This window comes from Oryx dammah, unplaced genomic scaffold (genome assembly GCF_014754425.2).
Source record: "Oryx dammah isolate SB20612 unplaced genomic scaffold, SCBI_Odam_1.1 HiC_scaffold_13, whole genome shotgun sequence".
In the NCBI taxonomy this organism is placed as follows: domain Eukaryota; kingdom Metazoa; phylum Chordata; class Mammalia; order Artiodactyla; family Bovidae; genus Oryx; species Oryx dammah.
The window spans coordinates 25,822,054-25,839,553 of NW_024070197.1; the positions used below are offsets into that span (position 1 = coordinate 25,822,054).

General features: G+C 46.5%; 2 protein-coding genes across 6 annotated transcripts; one reads left to right on the plus strand and one right to left on the minus strand.

The window, feature by feature from the left end:
• Positions 1 to 1,389: 1,389 nt before the first annotated feature.
• On the plus strand, positions 1,390 to 7,971 carry LOC120872671 (haptoglobin). Its single transcript, XM_040253207.1, has 7 exons — positions 1,390 to 1,595; positions 3,735 to 3,808; positions 4,090 to 4,188; positions 4,468 to 4,539; positions 5,096 to 5,197; positions 6,030 to 6,104; positions 7,068 to 7,971. The coding sequence occupies exons 1-7, from the start codon at positions 1,591 to 1,593 to the stop codon at positions 7,844 to 7,846; spliced, it is 1,206 nt and encodes a 401-aa protein (XP_040109141.1). The 5' UTR covers positions 1,390 to 1,590; the 3' UTR covers positions 7,847 to 7,971.
• Positions 7,972 to 10,031: 2,060 nt separating this feature from the next.
• On the minus strand, positions 10,032 to 17,422 carry TXNL4B (thioredoxin like 4B). Of its 5 annotated transcripts, XR_005723307.1 has the most exons (6): positions 17,079 to 17,403; positions 14,699 to 14,828; positions 13,982 to 14,150; positions 13,048 to 13,377; positions 12,497 to 12,648; positions 10,032 to 11,632 (listed from the first exon to the last, which is right to left on the minus strand). XR_005723307.1 is itself a non-coding variant. In XM_040253210.1 (5 exons), exons 3-5 carry the CDS (start codon positions 14,111 to 14,113, stop codon positions 11,467 to 11,469), a joined length of 450 nt encoding a protein of 149 aa, XP_040109144.1. In that variant the 5' UTR covers positions 14,114 to 14,150; positions 14,699 to 14,828; positions 17,079 to 17,373; the 3' UTR covers positions 10,032 to 11,466. The 5 variants fall into 5 exon arrangements, 3 of the variants coding, with proteins under 3 accessions (XP_040109144.1, XP_040109143.1, XP_040109145.1); XR_005723306.1 differs by lacking the exon at positions 14,699 to 14,828 and having other exon boundaries at positions 17,079 to 17,422; XM_040253210.1 differs by lacking the exon at positions 13,048 to 13,377 and having other exon boundaries at positions 17,079 to 17,373.
• Between the last annotated feature and the right edge of the window lie 78 nt (positions 17,423 to 17,500).

The following is a 17,500-nucleotide window of genomic DNA, read 5'->3' on the forward strand; positions in this document are numbered from 1 at the left end:
TAGCAACAGTTAGAAATGGACCTGGAACAACCGACTGGTTTAAAATTTGGAAAGGAATACATTAAAGCTGTATATTGTCACCTTATTTAACTGACATGCAGAGTATATCATGTGAAATGCTGGGCTGGCTGAAGCTCAAGCTGGAATCAAGATTGCCAGGAGAAATATCAATAACTTGAGATATGCAGATGACACCACCCTTATGGCAGAAAATGAAGAGGAATTAAAGAGCCTCTTGATGAAGGTGAAAGAAGACAATGAAAATCAGCCTAAAATGCAACATTAAAAAAACTAAGATCATTGCATCCAGTCCCATCACCTCATGGCAAATAAATGGGGAAACAATGGAAACAGTGACAGACTTAATTTATTTTCGTGGGCTCCAAAATCACTGTGGTCAGTGACTGCAGCTGTGAAATTAAAAGACGCTTGCTCCTTGGAAGAAAAGCTATGACAAACCTAGCTAGCATATTAAAAAGCACAGACATCACTTTGCCAACAAGGTCTGTATAGTTAAAGCTATGGTTTTTCCAGTAGTCATGTATGAATGTGAGAGTTGGAACATAAAGAAGGCTGAGTGCCAAAGAATTGATGCTTTTGGACTATGGTGCTGGAGAAGACTCTTGAGAGTCCTGGGGACAGCAAGGAGATCAAACCAGTCAATCCTAAAGGAAATCAACCCTAAATATTCATTGGAAGGACTGATGCTGAAGCTGAAGCCAATAGTTTGGCTACCTGATGCAAAGAGCTGACTCTGGAAAAGACCCTGATGTTGGGAAAGATTGAAGGCAGGAGAAGGGGGTGACAGAGGATGAGCTGGTTGGATGGCATCACTGACTCAATGGACATGAGTTTGAGCAAATTCCGGGAGATAGTGAAGGACAGGGAAACCTGGTGTGCTGTAGTCCATGGGTTGCAAAGAGCTGGATACGACTGAGCAACTGAAAAACAACAATAAAACCATGATAAGCACTACCACTGAGTATAGTTTGCATCTACACTATAGCCTTAACCATTCTGTGTGATTTGTTGGAACAAGCAATCAGAGAAGACACAATGAGTACATTTTACTGATTTCAGGTTGGAGAGCTTTGCAGAATAGGAAGATGGCAACACAGTGTGGGGGACATGATTGTGAAAAGGAAATGTTTACTTGAGAGCCCTGTCTCAGCCAGATTGCAGGAGTGTTTCTAATGGATTTGAAACAACCACAAGAAGGGCTTTGTCCAGTGCTGAAAAGCATTCAGAACAAACAGACCCAGATTGACGGTTCCTCCCCCTGTCCTGCACACTGGCTCATTTCAGGAAACCCTTTGGCAGCTGCATGCGGTAGTGATGTGGCCAGGATTCTTTGGCTCAAGCATGAAGAACACCAGGGGAAACTTAAGCATGAAGCAAGAGCTGAAGTCTTTAACAGAGAGGTTGTTTGTGGCTTTGTTACTGGAAAATGTGAGTAACCTTAATAAGGCCAAAGTGTGGAGACACAGCAATTACAAAATCAAGAAGGGGGTGGAGTGAGATACTGGGGACATAAAAGCATCAGCAGGTGCCCCCAATGGCACTCCTCTTCCAGAGCCAGACACACCAAAGATGAGGTGAGTCCACAGTTTGCTCCTATCCCTCACTTTTCTCTGGATTATTTCATCCTTCTTTGGATATATCTTTTATCTAACATGACAACCTGGGTACAGGAGAAGCCTACAGGAGAAATGCAAAAAATATAACGAAGAAAAATAAGGCTAATGGACTAAATTATAGACTTTGTTTGCTTTCTGATGCACAGCATGCAAATATCTTTTATCCTCTCAAAGCTTCTCAGGGTTTGTTCTGTCCTTGGCTCTGACTCCCGATTATTTAGGGCTGATCTCACTCTTCTTAGACTTCCTTGGTGGCTCAGATGGTAAAAGCATCTGCTTACAGTGCTGGAGATCTGGGTTCGATCCCTGGGTTGGGAAGATCCACTGGAGAAGGAAATGGCAATCCACTCCAGTATTCTTGCCTGGAAAATCCCATGGACAGAGGAGCCTGGTAGGCTACAGTACCACGGGGTCGCGAAGAGTCGGACACGACTAAGCGACTTCACTTCACTTCACTTCACTTCACTCTTCTTTGCCTGGGGGAATCTACTCCTGTGTTTGGTTTTAGAGCCAGGAAGCACCAAGGCTCAACTGGTATTTATAATAAGAATTATCTTCCAAATAGCGTGTTTGTAGAGGATCCTCTATGTTCTATGTGCTGCATAAAGTTCTGGAGGAGATATTGGAAATGGATTAAAGCTTGGTCCTTGACTTCTAGGAATTATGAATTTGGAGCAGTCCTTTCAGTCATTACCTCATTGTTTTCCAAATTTCATTCATTTGCACATCAGCTTCAAGGTTCTTGCCATATTCCTGTGCTGCCCATACCACTGTTCTTTTTGTAACATTCTCTCTGGGGTGTCACTGGCAGCTCAGTGGTAAAGAATCTGCCTGACAATGCAGGATTCGATCCCTAGGTTGGGAAGATCCCCTGGAGAAGGGAATGGGAACCCTACTCCAGTATTCTTGCCTGGGAAATCCCAAGGACGGAGGAGCCTGGTGGGCTACAGTCCATGGGGTCGCAAAGAGTTGGGCATGACTCGGTGACTGAGCACACACATAGAGAATAAAGGTTTACTGTGCAAAAATTCTCTGCTTTTCTGTGTCCATAAAAGGTAACGTTTTCAGATGGTGCTGTCTTTCCCATGAGATGTGACTCTCTCTAAGGAATAGCTTTCTCCTTGAGATTATAAAGTTTTCATCTTTGTGGGGAAGCCAGTAGCTCCTGTGGTAGACCTCCTGACGTTTTTTCCCCCTTTTTTGGCCACACCACGTGGCCTGCGAGATCTTAGTTCTTCAACCAGAGATTGAACCTGGGTCCTTGGCAGTGAAAGCTTTGAGTCCTAACCATGGGACTGCCAGGGACTTCTCCCTGGCATTTTGAATATGCCTATTAGCAGATTAAAAAAAAAAAAAAAAAGTATAATGAGAAAGACCAGAAGTGAAACATTTGAGTGACACAAGGCACTCAGATTTTATCAAAACAGACAAATTTTTTTCTGAAATGTTGCAATAATGAAACTAGGAACTTAACCAAGCCATCTCTGAGTAGTTGCCATCTTTCAGGGAGATGGTCCACGGGTGGGTATGGCCTGTGCGCTGATGCCCATGTGCACAGTCAAGCTTTTATGAAGTCCGTTATCATCCAGGTAGCCTTCTGGAATTTGGGGGTTCTCTATACAACTTCCTGAAGTCAAATTATCATAATAGAAGCAACTACATCAGTGTTTTATATTTTAGGGAACCTCTTATTGTGAAAAAGTCCCCAAAGCAGAGAGAGCAGCATAATGACAAGCCCACCACCACGCTGCTGTCTAGCGACCCACACCCATTAGTGGGATCCTCGTAGCCCGGCACCTCAGCGTGCTTCCCACCCCAGGGGAGGCTTCTCTTTGCTGAGGAGCTCATGTGTTGTCAACAGTTTAGTGTTTCCTGAATCCGGCTACACACTGAGGCCCAATCCCTTCCTAATCTTGCCTGCTCTTCTCGGAAGCTCCTGTAGAATTCCCGGCAGCGTGGAACACACGGGAACCTCTGTGACTGGGAAGCTGCTAAAGTATGCCTGTGGGTGGGTGAGGGGTCTCTAGGTAACAGGAGGGGAGTGTGCGTGTTGAAGAGGGGAGACCAGCAGCGCCCTCCTGTCTGTCTTCTTTGCAGCGTCCTGCCAGCTGTCGTCACTCTCCTGCTCTGCGGGCAGCTTCTCGCGGTGGAAACCGGCAGTGAGGCCGCAGGTAGGTCTGCCTCTGGGCGAGGGCTGTACCCGCCCGCATTGCTGCATCCCACTTGGGCCCATCAGATCTGCATGCTCTCCGGGAAAATCCAATTGCTCCTTATCTTGATCTCTGGTCTTTCAGTATCGTAAAGAACACTGGGGAGCCAGCCAGCCAGCAATCTCTCCTGAGCTTCCGTTTGGGGTGTGGGAGGTTGATATGCTGTTTCTTCTCTCCTGACTTTTCCAGTCTCTAGGGGCAGTTTCTGAAAATGAACCTTGTCTTCCTGGTTTCCTTTGCAGCCGGCAGCTGCCCAAAGGCCCCCGAGATTGCCAATAGCCACGTGGAGTACTCGGTTCGCTATCAGTGTGACAAAAATTACAAACTGCGTGCTGGAAATGGTAAGCCTGGGCCAATGCCTCTGGGTCTTCCTGTCCCAACCCTGGACTGCCTTGAGACAGTCTCCACTATTGCCACGACTGCCACAGTCACCTTGCCTATCGTCTGTCCTGCCCGGCTGTACTGGCGCCCCCAGCACTTGGCTTTTAGCATAGTGCTCCTCCCTTGGTCCTCTTCCCCAGCCCTCCCTGCTCCTACTTCTCTGACTCTGCCCTTTAAATACCTTCTCTTCTAGTGCTAGGTCCAGCTTTTGGCTCATTTTTTTTTTCTTTTTGTTTCAGGGGTGTATACTTTTAACAATAAGCAATGGATAAACAAGGACATTGGACAGCAACTCCCTGAATGTGAAGAAGGTAGGAAGTCAGGCGTGGGAAGCAGATGGAGAGTGGGTACTGGAGGGGTTGGTGCATGGCAGGTATCTTGATCGAAACATCCTCAAGGCACATCCTCCCTGTGAGGCTTCCTCTGGGCACACACCAGCCGAGGACAGGGACGGGGGGGACCACAGTTGGCCGGGCGGAGACGTGCACAGGCAGGTGATGCTTCCCCATAAAGTTCACTAGGGATACGTTCATCTGGTCTCCTGGCCACTGACTGAATCCACTGTCCACAGAGGATCAGGGGACCCTGTATGTACAGAGAGCCCACCTAGAGATCCCTGGGCCAAGGGTAAAGCAAGCTGCAGGAAGAACAGGTCGAGGAAGGGCAGAACAAAACCGCAATCCGTGGGAAGGTGCTACAAGAGGCTGGAGATGGGTCAGGACTCCATTGTCACCAGGAAGGGCTGGTGCTCTCTCCTTTTGGGATGGAGGGAGTTTGATGTGCAAACCAGCTTCTTCTGTTCTGACTTTTCGCGTCTCCAGGGGCCGTTCCCCACTATGAGCCTTCTCGTCCTCTTTTCCTTTGCAGATGACAGCTGCCCAGAGGCCCCCAAGATTGAAAATGGCTACGTGGAGTACTCGGTTCGCTATCAGTGCAAAACCTATTACAAACTGCGGACCGATGGAGACGGTAAGGCCTGGACGAAAGCCTCCTGTCCCTCCACGTCCACGGGGGATGGAGCCAAGGTGACTGGTCAGAAAGGGCATCTGCTTTCTGGAGCCAGGAGGGTCAGGTTCTAATAAAAGGTTTTGTCACTGGCAGCTGTGGCCTTTTGGGCAAATTAACTCTCCTCAGCCTCGAGTTTTCTCCCTTGTTAAGCGGAGGTGATGCCACGTAGCCTACCCATCTCAGGGTGAGATCTATATAAAACAGGATGATGGTGATGAGGGCAGGGAGCCCTCACCTCATGAGCACTATGCTCCTGCACCTGAACAGTTTTCTCCACGGATTTGCTCATGAGGTCCTCACAACACCCCTCTGGAGATACTATTATTTATTTTTGCCAAGTTGCACAGCTTGTGGGAACTTAACTTCCTGACCAGGGATGGAACCTGTGTCCCCTGAATTAGAAGCTTGGAATCCTAACCACTGGACCACTTGGGAATTTCCAAGAGACAGGATTATTATTCCCATTTCACTGCTGAAGAAACTGAGGCACAGAGAGGTTGATAAATTTGCCCAAGTTCAGGAAGCATGTATGAGGGAAAGTCAGGATTTGAACCCTGATTCCAACCCTGTACTGCCTTGGCACAATCGCCACAGCCACCTAGACCACCATCCGTCCTGCTGGGCTTCACTGGCCCCAGCACTTGGCTTCTAGCACAGAGCTCTTCTGTTCCTCCTCCTCCTTGGCCCTCCTTCCTCCTGCTTCTCTGATTCTGCTCTTTAAATACCTTCTCTCCCAGTGCTAGGTCCAGCTACAGTGTCCCTTTCAGCTTGTATTTTTTTCATTTTGTTTCAGGAGTGTACACCTTTAACAGTAAGAAGCAGTGGGTAAATAAGAACGTTGGACAGCAGCTCCCTGAATGTGAGGCAGGTAGGAAGCCACGGGCCTGGGAAGCAGACTGAAAGTGGGTACTGAGGGGTTGGTGCACGGCAGGCATCTTGATTGGAACATCAAGGCACATCCTCCCTATGAAGCTTCCTCTGGGCACACACATGCCAAGGACAGGGAGCGGGGGGACCAGAGGTGGCTGGGCAGAGATATGCACAGGCAGTGACACCGCCCCTTGAAGTTCACGAAGGATGTGTTCATCTGGCCTCCGAGGCACTGACCAAGTCCACTGTCTACACTGCCCACAGAGGATCAGGGGACTCTGTACAGAGTCCACCTAGAGAGCCCTGGACCAAGGGTAAAGCAAGCTGCAGGAAGAACAGGTTGAGGGAGGGCAGAACAAAGCCGCAATCTGTGGGAAGGTGCTGCAAGAGGCTGGAGGAGGGTCAGGACTCCACTGTCACCAGGAGGGGCTGTGCTCTCTCCTTTCCCTCCTGGAACAAGAGGGTTTTGCCCATCCTCTTCTGCTACTTGGCCTGTAGAACTGCTAACCTGCTGGGTGTCAACTGCAGTTATCTATAAAACCTGTGTTCTGGCCAACATTGCTTCATGTCCCTATTTATTCAAAGAGAATGAACCTTGGTAGCTCCTTGTCCTTACACTGAATTTCAGGGATCGTGGACCTCTAGTTGTGATAAATCATTTAAATATACCTAGAGTTCAGCAGCTGGGGTTTGAAAATGTCAGTGCTGTTTGTGAGTCAGAAAAGCAGGAAACAGAACTCTGCTTTAGTGATGTGAACATTAAAAAAAAATAATTTTAAACTGTAAATATTGGGGACGGGAAGAGCAGAAAGTAAGGGCAAAGCATGTAAATGTTTCTAGCCCTGGAGACATGAAAAGCGATAGTTTTCGACAGCGGCAAGAGTTGGCGTTTTTATGTTTCCCGGACCAGAGGACGCTCACACCCTGCTCATATTAATGATGGTCTTGCTCTCCTCAACAGTGTGCGGGAAGCCCAAGCACCCAGTGGACCAGACGCAGAGGATCATAGGTGGGTCGCTGGATGCCAAAGGCAGCTTTCCCTGGCAGGCCAAGATGGTCTCCCACCATAACCTCATCTCGGGAGCCACGCTCATCAATGAACGATGGCTCCTCACCACAGCTAAAAATCTCTACCTGGGTCACACTAGTGACAAAAAAGCAAAGGACATCACTCCTACTTTAAGACTCTATGTGGGGAAGAACCAGCTTGTAGAGGTGGAGAAGGTGGTTCTCCACCCTGACCACTCCAAGGTAGACATTGGGCTCATCAAACTCAGACAGAAGGTACCCGTCAATGAAAAAGTAATGCCCATCTGCCTGCCTACGAAAGATTATGTGGCGGTGGATCGTGTGGGTTATGTGTCTGGCTGGGGGCGAAATGAAAACTTCAACTTTACGGAGCATCTGAAGTACGTCATGCTGCCTGTGGCTGACCAAGACAAGTGTGTGAAGCACTATGAGGGCAGCACCGCACCTAAAAATAAGACAGCTACGAGCCCTGTAGGGGTGCAGCCCATACTGAATGAGAACACCTTCTGTGTCGGCCTGTCCAAGTACCAGGAGGACACCTGCTATGGTGACGCCGGCAGTGCCTTCGTTGTTCACGACCAGGAAGATGACACCTGGTATGCGGCTGGGATCCTGAGCTTTGACAAGAGCTGCGCTGCGGCCGAGTATGGTGTGTATGTGAAGGTGACCTCCATTCTGGACTGGGTTCGGAAAACCATCGCTGACAACTAAGGCGGGGCTGGCTAGAAGCAGCTGCCTGAAAGGACGAGGGGAAAACTGCATAGGAGTGGCGGGGGCAAAAGTGCAGTGTGACGCGGATGGGCTCAGCCAATAAAGAGCTTGCTTTGGCTCACGTCTGCAATGTTTCTTTCATTCTTTTCCACTGAGCCCCCAGGGAAGCCCGTCTGTGCTGTTTTTAGCCTTGGGTTTTTTTTTTTTTTTTTTTTAATTCTCTCATTGATGATACAGCAGTAGCCAAGTGCTCTAGAGTTTACTGGGAGTGTGGCAGAAAACACACCGGACCAACTGGAAATCCCTAAGGTGATACAAACTGTCCCACTGGGGAACTCATGATCACTGAATGAGTGCCTATTCGATGGCAGGCCTCAGGGAGGTCACGGTTATCCTTTGTTTTATAGACGAGGAAATAGAGAGTCAGAGAAGTCAAGGTTACACAGCTATAAAATAGAAAAGCTGAATCTTGAACCTTTGTTGTTGCTTAGCCGCTAAGTTCTGCGACCCCCATGGAGACCCTACCAGGCTCCTCTGTCCATGGGATTTCCCAGGCAAGAATACTGGAGTGGGTTGCCATTTCCTTCTCCAGGGGATCTTCAGACCAGGGATCAAACTTGCATTTCCTACATTGACAAGTGGGTTCTTTACCACTGAGCACCAGGGAAGCCCAAAGCTGAGTTCTGAACCTAGGTCTGTCTGAACACAAACCCCGAGCTCTTTTCACAGCATCCTCTGCTTCTTCCGAGTGGAGGAGGAGAAAGAGAGAAGGCTGGTGAGGAAGACGCTGGCTTGAGCGGCACGACGAGTGTTCTGACAGATACTACTCTGTTGCTTGTGCTCCAACACACCAGCACTTCAGCTAACACAGTAAGATGTATAAAGGCAGGATTTCTAGATTTGCTGGGTCCAAGTCACAGCTCGATGACAAGCCTGCCAAGTTCCTTGAGCTCCCTGCCCATCAGTCTCCTGGGCTCTCCCACGGAGGGCACAACCCAGACAGGCTCTAAAGCGCCATCAGCAGAAACATTCTGGGGCTGGGGGGAAGTCAGAAGTCTCTTCCTTAGGAGGGGCTGCTTTTCCCATTTGGAAGAAAACAACCCTCAACTAGGACTCAAACCACAGCCATCTGAGTCTTTCATTTCACGAAGATAAACTGTTCTTGGTATGAACAGTTTCCCAGAACAAAAGTTCTGGAACCCAGACCATGAGGCTGCTCTTCTAACTGAAGAAGAAGAGTTCTAACTGAGCCACACACCTTTATCCAGCACACTGGTCCTTCACCAGCATAGTCTTGTCACGCCGAGATGCGGCCTCCCCTGCTTGTGGCCTGAGATGTCCACTGGCGTCACTACCCTCTCACTAGTGCTCTGCCCTTCCCCGTGAAGTTATCACAGGCGCTCTCCAGACCCATCGATAATGGAAAACAGGCTGGAGCTCACAGGCCAAGGCACAGCTGAGACCTGTATTCTAGAACCTGCACAAGAGACGATGGCCAGAAACTCAGAAATAATACAAACACGTAAAATCATGCCTCTCAGCAGAGTTATACCTCTTTCTTCTAATAATACCTTCAGCACTAAGGTTTTTGAAGAATAAACCATCCAAGTTTTTTTTGAAGAAAAATCTGATTGTATTAAGTGGCTTCTGCCTCTAAGGAGGAAAACAAAACTTTTGGTATTTTCTCACTTTCCTTATTTCCTCTACCTTCCTCCCTGGCAGCACCTCCTGCCCACCTGCCTCCCCCTCAGGTTTCAGTGACACTGAACTCTGTGGAGCCCTCTCAACACGCAGGCTGTCTCCAGCCCCGGGCCTGCCTCCCCCCGGTTCCCCTAATGCCCTCCCCCTGCTCTATGAATACCTCCTACTCTCCTTTAAGGCTCAGGAACTCTCTTCTAAGAAGCTTTTTTTCCATCCAGGAGTCATTTGTTTTGTGCAGTATCTGGCATAGGATGAGGGCATACAGTATGTAATTAATAAACACTTGTGGAAGGGAGAGCAACTATGATGGGAACAAAAACACAAACCTGGACTTCAGAGAAACATCACCAAAAAGCTCTCAGGAGGAAAGACGACATGAGAATCTTACGCATGAAAGTGCTGAGTTTTTGCTGTTATCTGAGCACTTCTCACACCTCAAATGCTGTGTAATTTAGGCTGTGAGGGACAGAAAATCCAACTAAAGTGACACATGGTAAAGACGTTTTATTCTTTCACAGAACTCTGAAGGGAGGCAGGTCTAGAGTCCACTCGGAAGCTTGATATCGTCATCAGGGACCCAGGCTCTTTTCATCATTCTTTTCAGCATGCTCATTTTTCATCCCAGGGCTGGTGGACCATGGTTGCCTCATGGTCCTAAGATGGCTGCTGTGGTTCCATGCATCACGATTACCAACGTAAGCAGTAAGTGGGGGCCAGGAGACAATGGCGGTGGCGGTGAAAGGATTTTGTTGTCTCATTCCTGAAGTGGCGCCCTCCTTTATCAACGAAGGCCACCCAGGTGCCCAGCAACCTTCCTTCTCTGCCAGGTTTGTCACAGAAGACTTGGAAAGGAAGCAGCCGGCAAAGGGGGACAGTTGTGCAGTGACAGCGCTGCCCTGCCTGCAGGCCAACAGCTGCCAAGCGGGCCGTGTGCTGTCTGGCACTGCCATCTGGTTCTGCATACATTCTTATTCTAGAAAGTCAGTGCTATTAGCTCCATGAGAAGAAGAGGAACCTGCCCAAGTGGTGAAGGCTGTGCCAGAGGGCCCTGGGAGAGCAAGAATTCTTCATAGAGTTATTAAAACAGGCAAGTCCTATATAGATGATACTTCTGTTTAGCAGTTCTGAGATCTCTTTCCAGTCTTGAGTCCCTGAAGTACAGTTTTCTCCTCAGAAAGAGACGGAGCTCCAGGAGAGATTGGCTCCTACTGACTAGGGGTACTTAATTTTTTGTTTAGCTTAAATTTGGTGCTGGACAATAAAGGGAGTTCAAGTTCTCACCTCTGGGGCAATTTAATAACATAAAAGCTGGTAAAATGAACAAGCCAAGATATCTTTAAAATTCTGAGCCAGAAAGTCTTGCAGATAAAACAAACTTGGCCACTATCAGTAGAGAATGATTTATTCCAGGAGAACCTGGGATAGTAGGTGAGCATGAGATAAATACATGCACGGAGGGAAGGTGAGGCTGAGGATGAAGGAAGGGGTGGGTATGTACACATAGGGTAGAAAACAAGTGTTTTTGCTCTTATGTGAACTGATTTTCTAGTTTACTCAATGTATCAAATAAATATAGTTGAATCAAACTGTCCTAGCCAAATTTAGAAGGATTCTGTATTATCTTAAAGAATAAAGAAAAGCACAATATACAGAGAAATTAAAACACCCACACTGGGGAAATTGACCACGGCTGCTTCACCTCTCTGAGGTCTGCAGGGCGTAGACACTTGGGCATCCCCGAATGTCCCAGCACCAGTGTGGTCTTCTGCTTGGCGGCCGGTACTTTCTGTTGAGGTCAAACCTCTTATTCTCTAGGATGCTGACCATGTTTCTGAAGGACCCCAGGAAAACCGCACAGCAGGAGTAAGGTACTGTTTCAAGATGGGCCTTTCTCTTCAACTCTGATGGCAGCAAAAGCACTAAATGTCTTGATAGAGGAGGTCGTATTTGGGAATATTCTTGGGATCAATAGGACTTTGCACAATAAGTTTCCCCCTCATTGCACCTCGATAAATTACTTCAATCAAATCTATGAAGTCTTGTTTGGTTTTGAAACTTCCCACAAACTTAGTGTGATCTGGAGACCTAAATAGTGTAGGAGAGAAACAACTGCGCTCAGAACTTTTCAAAAGTACTTGTAAGGCCTTCAGGATAAACAAAGTAAACAGCAGCTCTCTCACTTTCTTCTGGTCAGGGAGCCTTTAGACACAAAGCCTAACACTGACTTTCTATTTGTGGTTACAGGGCCCATTTGATACACAACTAAAACCAGTGCTGCAGGCTGCTGGGAGAGCACGAAGCCCTACCAAGTGGCCCATTTAAAGTCATTATAGCATTTGTTCCAATATTGCTTCTATTTTATGTTTTGGCTTTCTGGCCTCCGGGCATATGGGGTCTTAGCTCCCCGACAAGGGACCACACCCAAACCCCCTGCTTTGAAAGGTGAAGTTCTAACCACTGGCCCATCATGGAAGTCCCTCATCTTACTTATTTTTGACAAACTCTGAGAAAGAAGGACTTCAATATTCTCTAACTGAAAGCAGACAGAACGCTTGGTAAGGGAAATGCATGTCTTAATTTGCTGAAGGATCACTTCTTTCACAGATGCAGCCAACGAGTATCAGGAGTTTAAGAACAATGGCCCATTTTGTTTGAAACAAAACTCCTGGGAAACTTTGACAAAAGCTGTTCTATATTTCCTGCAGTGATGGACGGTGAGTGCTTCACAAACTGTACTAGTCTCTCAGATTTAAGTAGTAAACTGGAAACACTCTCATTTTGTACCAAAGTTACACACACACACACACACAAATTAGAGACTTCATCAACTGGGGAAACAGGACCAACATAAGACACACAAAGCCCCCATCACATCCAAGTGGGTGAGCTACTGAAACTGGAGAAAAGCAACTTTGAAGACTATAGTAACTTCACGTCAATCTAACTTACCCATAATCCACTTTCATATGCTGCCCATTGAAGAAAAACACAGTAGATGGAATATAACTGATGTCAAAATAGTGTGTATAAACTGGGGTTTGGTCCACGTCTACTAGATAGATAGCAGCCATTTTACTTAAGTCGGAAGAGGTCTTAGAAAGCTGCAGAGGAAGAGAGAGATGTGAGTTACAACTGGAGGGCTGTTAATGTTTCTTTTGAGAACCTTTTTACTAGAAGAATTTTCTATGTGAAAAAAATTCCTGGACCAAGAATCTAGCCTGTTGGGAGTTCCACGTTAAGAGACAGTGTAACCTTATTCAGAGTCTGAATCACTGTTGGTAGGGTAATGAGAGCGCCCTGAGCAAACTGGGTGAATATATTTCTTCTTTTTTCTTCTATTTTTGATTAAAATATGTGTTTTTAAACTTTTCATGGATTTATAAAATCCATATTTGCTTAAATAAAAAAGTAAACTCAGAAATACGTGCTACAGATACTGCAATTCCTTGTTTCCAATCTCACCCATAAATGAGAGTTATGACGAAACATCAGACCCTTACATGGCACCTGCTGTGTGCTAAGTGTTCTAACTGCTTTACACTTGTTGGCTCCTTTAATCCATACAACATTTCTAGGAGGTATGCACAGCTGCAGGCACCATTTCACAGATGAGAAAACTGAGCCATGAGGAGGTAATGTGCCCCCAGTCACACAGCTGTAAGCAGTAAGGCTGGGCTCTGAACTCAGATGGCCTGGCTTCAGAGTCTACACTCTGTGATATTCCACACCCTCACAGCTGAGGGTAAAATGCTCTGGCCGCCTTTACACCAGGTTAATGCATCACATCCTCATTGTTGATCAGTCATGGGGTTTCTTACACTGGATCCACACTGTGGGTAGCAGCAACAGAAAACGTGGGTGAGGCCTTAGTCCTAGGTAAGTCAGAGACCAGGATAAGCTTACTCTGGCCTGTACTCCCCTCTCGACTCATCAGACTGTAAAGATGTGGTGTGAAATTATAGTTTACTGTCAGGCACACACTGGAGGTGGCACCCCAGAAAAGCATATTTTTAGGCAAAGAAAACAAAGTTCAGATCTGAGCTCTGCAACTTAGTGGTTCTGGGCCCATGGGAAGTCACCTGACCTCCCTGGCATGCATCTGCCCTCTTGGGAATACTAATTATCCCACTGTAGGGAGCACTGAATAAGACAATGTTCATAGACTCTAGTTTGTAATGTTTCTGGTCTTCCACTGCTTGTTGGTGAAACTGAGCTTTGGCAGCTGCTAGTAGGGAAGGACATCTAGGGCGGATTCTACACAATCACAGACTAGGGGGTTCAAGTCAGGCAGGCACATGGTCTGCTCTTGGTGGAAGTGTGCTAACAGTTGAACAGCTGTACACCTGGGCCCTGACTGCTCCCGCTCATGCACTCTGCAGATGTTGGAGTAAGAACGTATAGGTTTTTAATAAAAATCTTAAAAAATTCACTTACTATGTCATCTAGTTGCAGACAGACCGGATCCTCGTCTCTCCCAAACCTGAGAACCAGCACCTTCTCTGCAGTACTTTTTATTGCTTGGTCTACTGCCTTTTTGCTACTCAGTTTGGGTAACAGGAAGCTCATGTTGAAATAATCCGATTATCAATCCTCACTGTTGGTCCTGAAAGTTGCAATGTTTAAAGACAGATTAAGTGCATGAGCCCTAATTTTGAAACACTGTTCATTTTTGGAGTAGGTAACATATATATTTTTCCCTCCTTGATGAAAAAAAGTTTCATACAACATAGTAACAAAAAAGTAAAAGGAATGCACAAACAGGTGGCATATAAGTCCACCAGTTATAAAGAAACAACACAGAGAGGTATACTGTAATAATATTTTCCTCTCTCTCCCCTCAGAGGACTTGGTTGCCAGCACCCTAGGGTAGTTACCAGGCAACAACTTTCATTAGTTTCTCAGATAAGTTTGTTATGCATTCAAAGAAAATACAAAGATGTTTTTTCCCCTTGTCACTCAAAAGATAGTGTATTCTATCAGTCGTTCCAGCGGGAAAGAGATGCCATCTTCAAATTTGGTCATTTGAAGACTTTCATTGAGGCGGGACATAGCAAAGAACAGGGTGTAGTGAAGAACCCTCAGCTAGGAGGGCCAGCATGGGGAGCTGTTCTCACCCCCAGGCCCGGAGGAGCCACAGGAGGGAGTACTTACCAGAACTGTGTGGCCGACGCTGATGGGTGGACAGGGCCACTGTAAAAGGGGTCAGCCTGCAGTGAGGGGATGCAGCCACTCTCCCCTGCCCTCTGATGCTAACACTAACGCTCCCACTGACTGACTCCAGCTGGAACAAAGAGGGCAGGGGAGCCGCAGAGGCGAACACTCCTTGACACAGAGCAGTCTAGAGAGGAAGAGTGGATCTGGAGGGGTAAACGACAGATGTCCAGCACACATACTTTATCCACTCTTCTGCACTTTATCTCATTTGTGAATATCTTCCCATTGCTCTATGCAGAAAACTCACACGTTTCTTGTTACAGTGCCATACTACTTCATGCATGCTCCATCCCTTTTGTACAGTCTTTTATTGACAGACATTTATATTATCATGAGTTCTAGTTTAAAGATTCTTGGTGTATGTCTTATTGAGTGTACCTCATTACATGCAAACAGATCAACTAAGAGGGCATAAAAACCACACACACACACACACACACACACACACACACACACACACACAACAAATAGCAAAACACTGAGATAGAAGGGGATTCTCATGTTCAGGTTCACAGTTACATTTTTAGCTACAAAAACAAGGACCAGAATCCACCCCATCAAATTTCTAGTCCAGTATTCCTTTCACTACAATGGAAGTGAAAGTGAAAGTTGCTCAGCTGGGTCACACTTTTTGCAACCCCATGGACTAGTCCATGGAATTCTCCAGGCCAGAATACTGGAGTGGGTAACCTTTCCCTTGTCCAGGGGATCATCCCAACCCAGGAATCGAACCCAGGTCTTCCGCATTGCTGGAGATTCTTTACCAGGGCCACAAGGGAAGCCCAACTTATTTACTACAATAAATCCTATTTTTATGATCAAGAATACTCTTTGATCAAGGAGCTCTATTTCTGATCCACAAAGAGACTCCACTGAGATACTTGATATTTGACTGAATGCTATGAAAAGGGACGATTTCATTCTCTCTTTTTCAGTGACAAGTCACATTTTAAGATAAAATTCATATAGGATAGGAGATTGTCCCAGTAATAGGTCATACTTTAAATAGGAAAGAAGACTGCCAAAAGGGACTTTCGTCAAATAGGAGTGGCAGAACAAATTACTGTTGAAAGGGAAAGTCAGAGAAGATGGATTTGTCCCACCACTAGAAATCAAATGACCAGCAACTTCTGTATTGTTAAGAGAGGAGGAAGTGGTCAACAGGGAGTGTGGAGGTAAGCATGTGAGAGAGTGGGACTCGATAAATGTTGGAAGGGGGAGAGGGAAATTTCTCTTTAGGCATGGGGAGAGACCATGCCTAACAAAATGTCCACAGCAAAGGATACCAATAGAGAACTGACAAAAGAGGAGGTAAAAATGGACAGATATATTTGGAAAGTTAAGCTTTACCTGTAAGCAAAGGAAAGCAAATTAAAAGATATATCTTTAAAAGTCATTCATTTGGCAAAGATTAAAAAAAAACAGCAAGAGTGTGAGTGAACTGGCAGGCATTCAATACCTGATGGAAGGTAGAGAAATGAAACTTTTCTAGAAAAGAAATCTGAAATACTCTTTGACCAACAATTCCACTTCTGAGAATCCCTAGTAAATAAATAGACATGTGCACAAAGATTTGTGTACCATTTATAAGTGTGAAAAACTGGAAACAACCTAAACAGTCATTAGTAGTGGACAGAGGGAATAAATGATAGTATAGCCCAGTGATGTACTAGCACAGTATCATTATATACTGGGTTAGAGACGAACAATTGAAAAACCCTCACGATAAAGAAAATTTTTTTAATAAAACTGTAGTATATAAAGTGTGCTCCCACTTTTGTACAAAAACCGAACTATAATGCATAAATAAATATTCACATAGAAAAATAAATAAAAATGAAAATGCCAGGGCTTCCCTGATAGTTCACTTGGTAAAGACTCCGCCTGCAATGCAGGAGACCCCAGTTCGATTCCTGGGTTGGGAAGATCCTCTGGAGAAGGGATAAGTTACCCATTCCAGTATTCTTGGGCTTCCCTGGTGGCTCAGCTCGTAAAGAATCCGCCTGCAGTGCAGGAGACCTGGGTTTCATCCCTGGGTTGGGAAGATCCCTTGGAGAAGGGAAGGCTAACCACTCCAGTATTCTGGCCTGCAGAATCCCACGGACTCTATGGTCCTTGAGGTCACAAAGAGTCGGACACGACTGAGCGACTTTCAACTCCGTCAGAGATGATCTCTGCGTGTGAACAGAAGAGTGACTTTTACTTACACTGTAGGCGCGCGTCTTTATTTCCCCCAAATATCCGACATATATATTTTTAATGACGCCTGTGGTTGGGCTACTTCTGGCCCACAACTGCTGGGGAAAACGATACTTACATTAATTGTACACGTCACCTCCTTCTCTTCCACTTCAGGGTTGTGGACAACCCCGACCCTTTCTCGAAAAAGCCTACTCAGACGGCATTTTTTCCCCTGCCCCAACCGCGGCGGCGACCCCAATTCAAAGTAACCTGGAGCCGTTGCTTAGCAACCCTCTGCCGACCACTAGAGCGGACGGAAACTGGAAAAGAAAACGCCCAGGAGCAGTGATGAACGCGCGTTCCGCTCTCAATAAGCCAATCAGCAGAAGAGGTTATTCTAGTCACCGCCCACCTACCCTACTCTGACCGGAAGCCCTAGGGTCACCCCCGCCCTCATTAAACCTGACAGGTCTCTTTACTTCTCCCGCCCACGCTCCACCTAGAGGCGGGGCCTCGCCTCTTACACTAAGCATGATTGGTCGCCAGGGAACTCGGAAG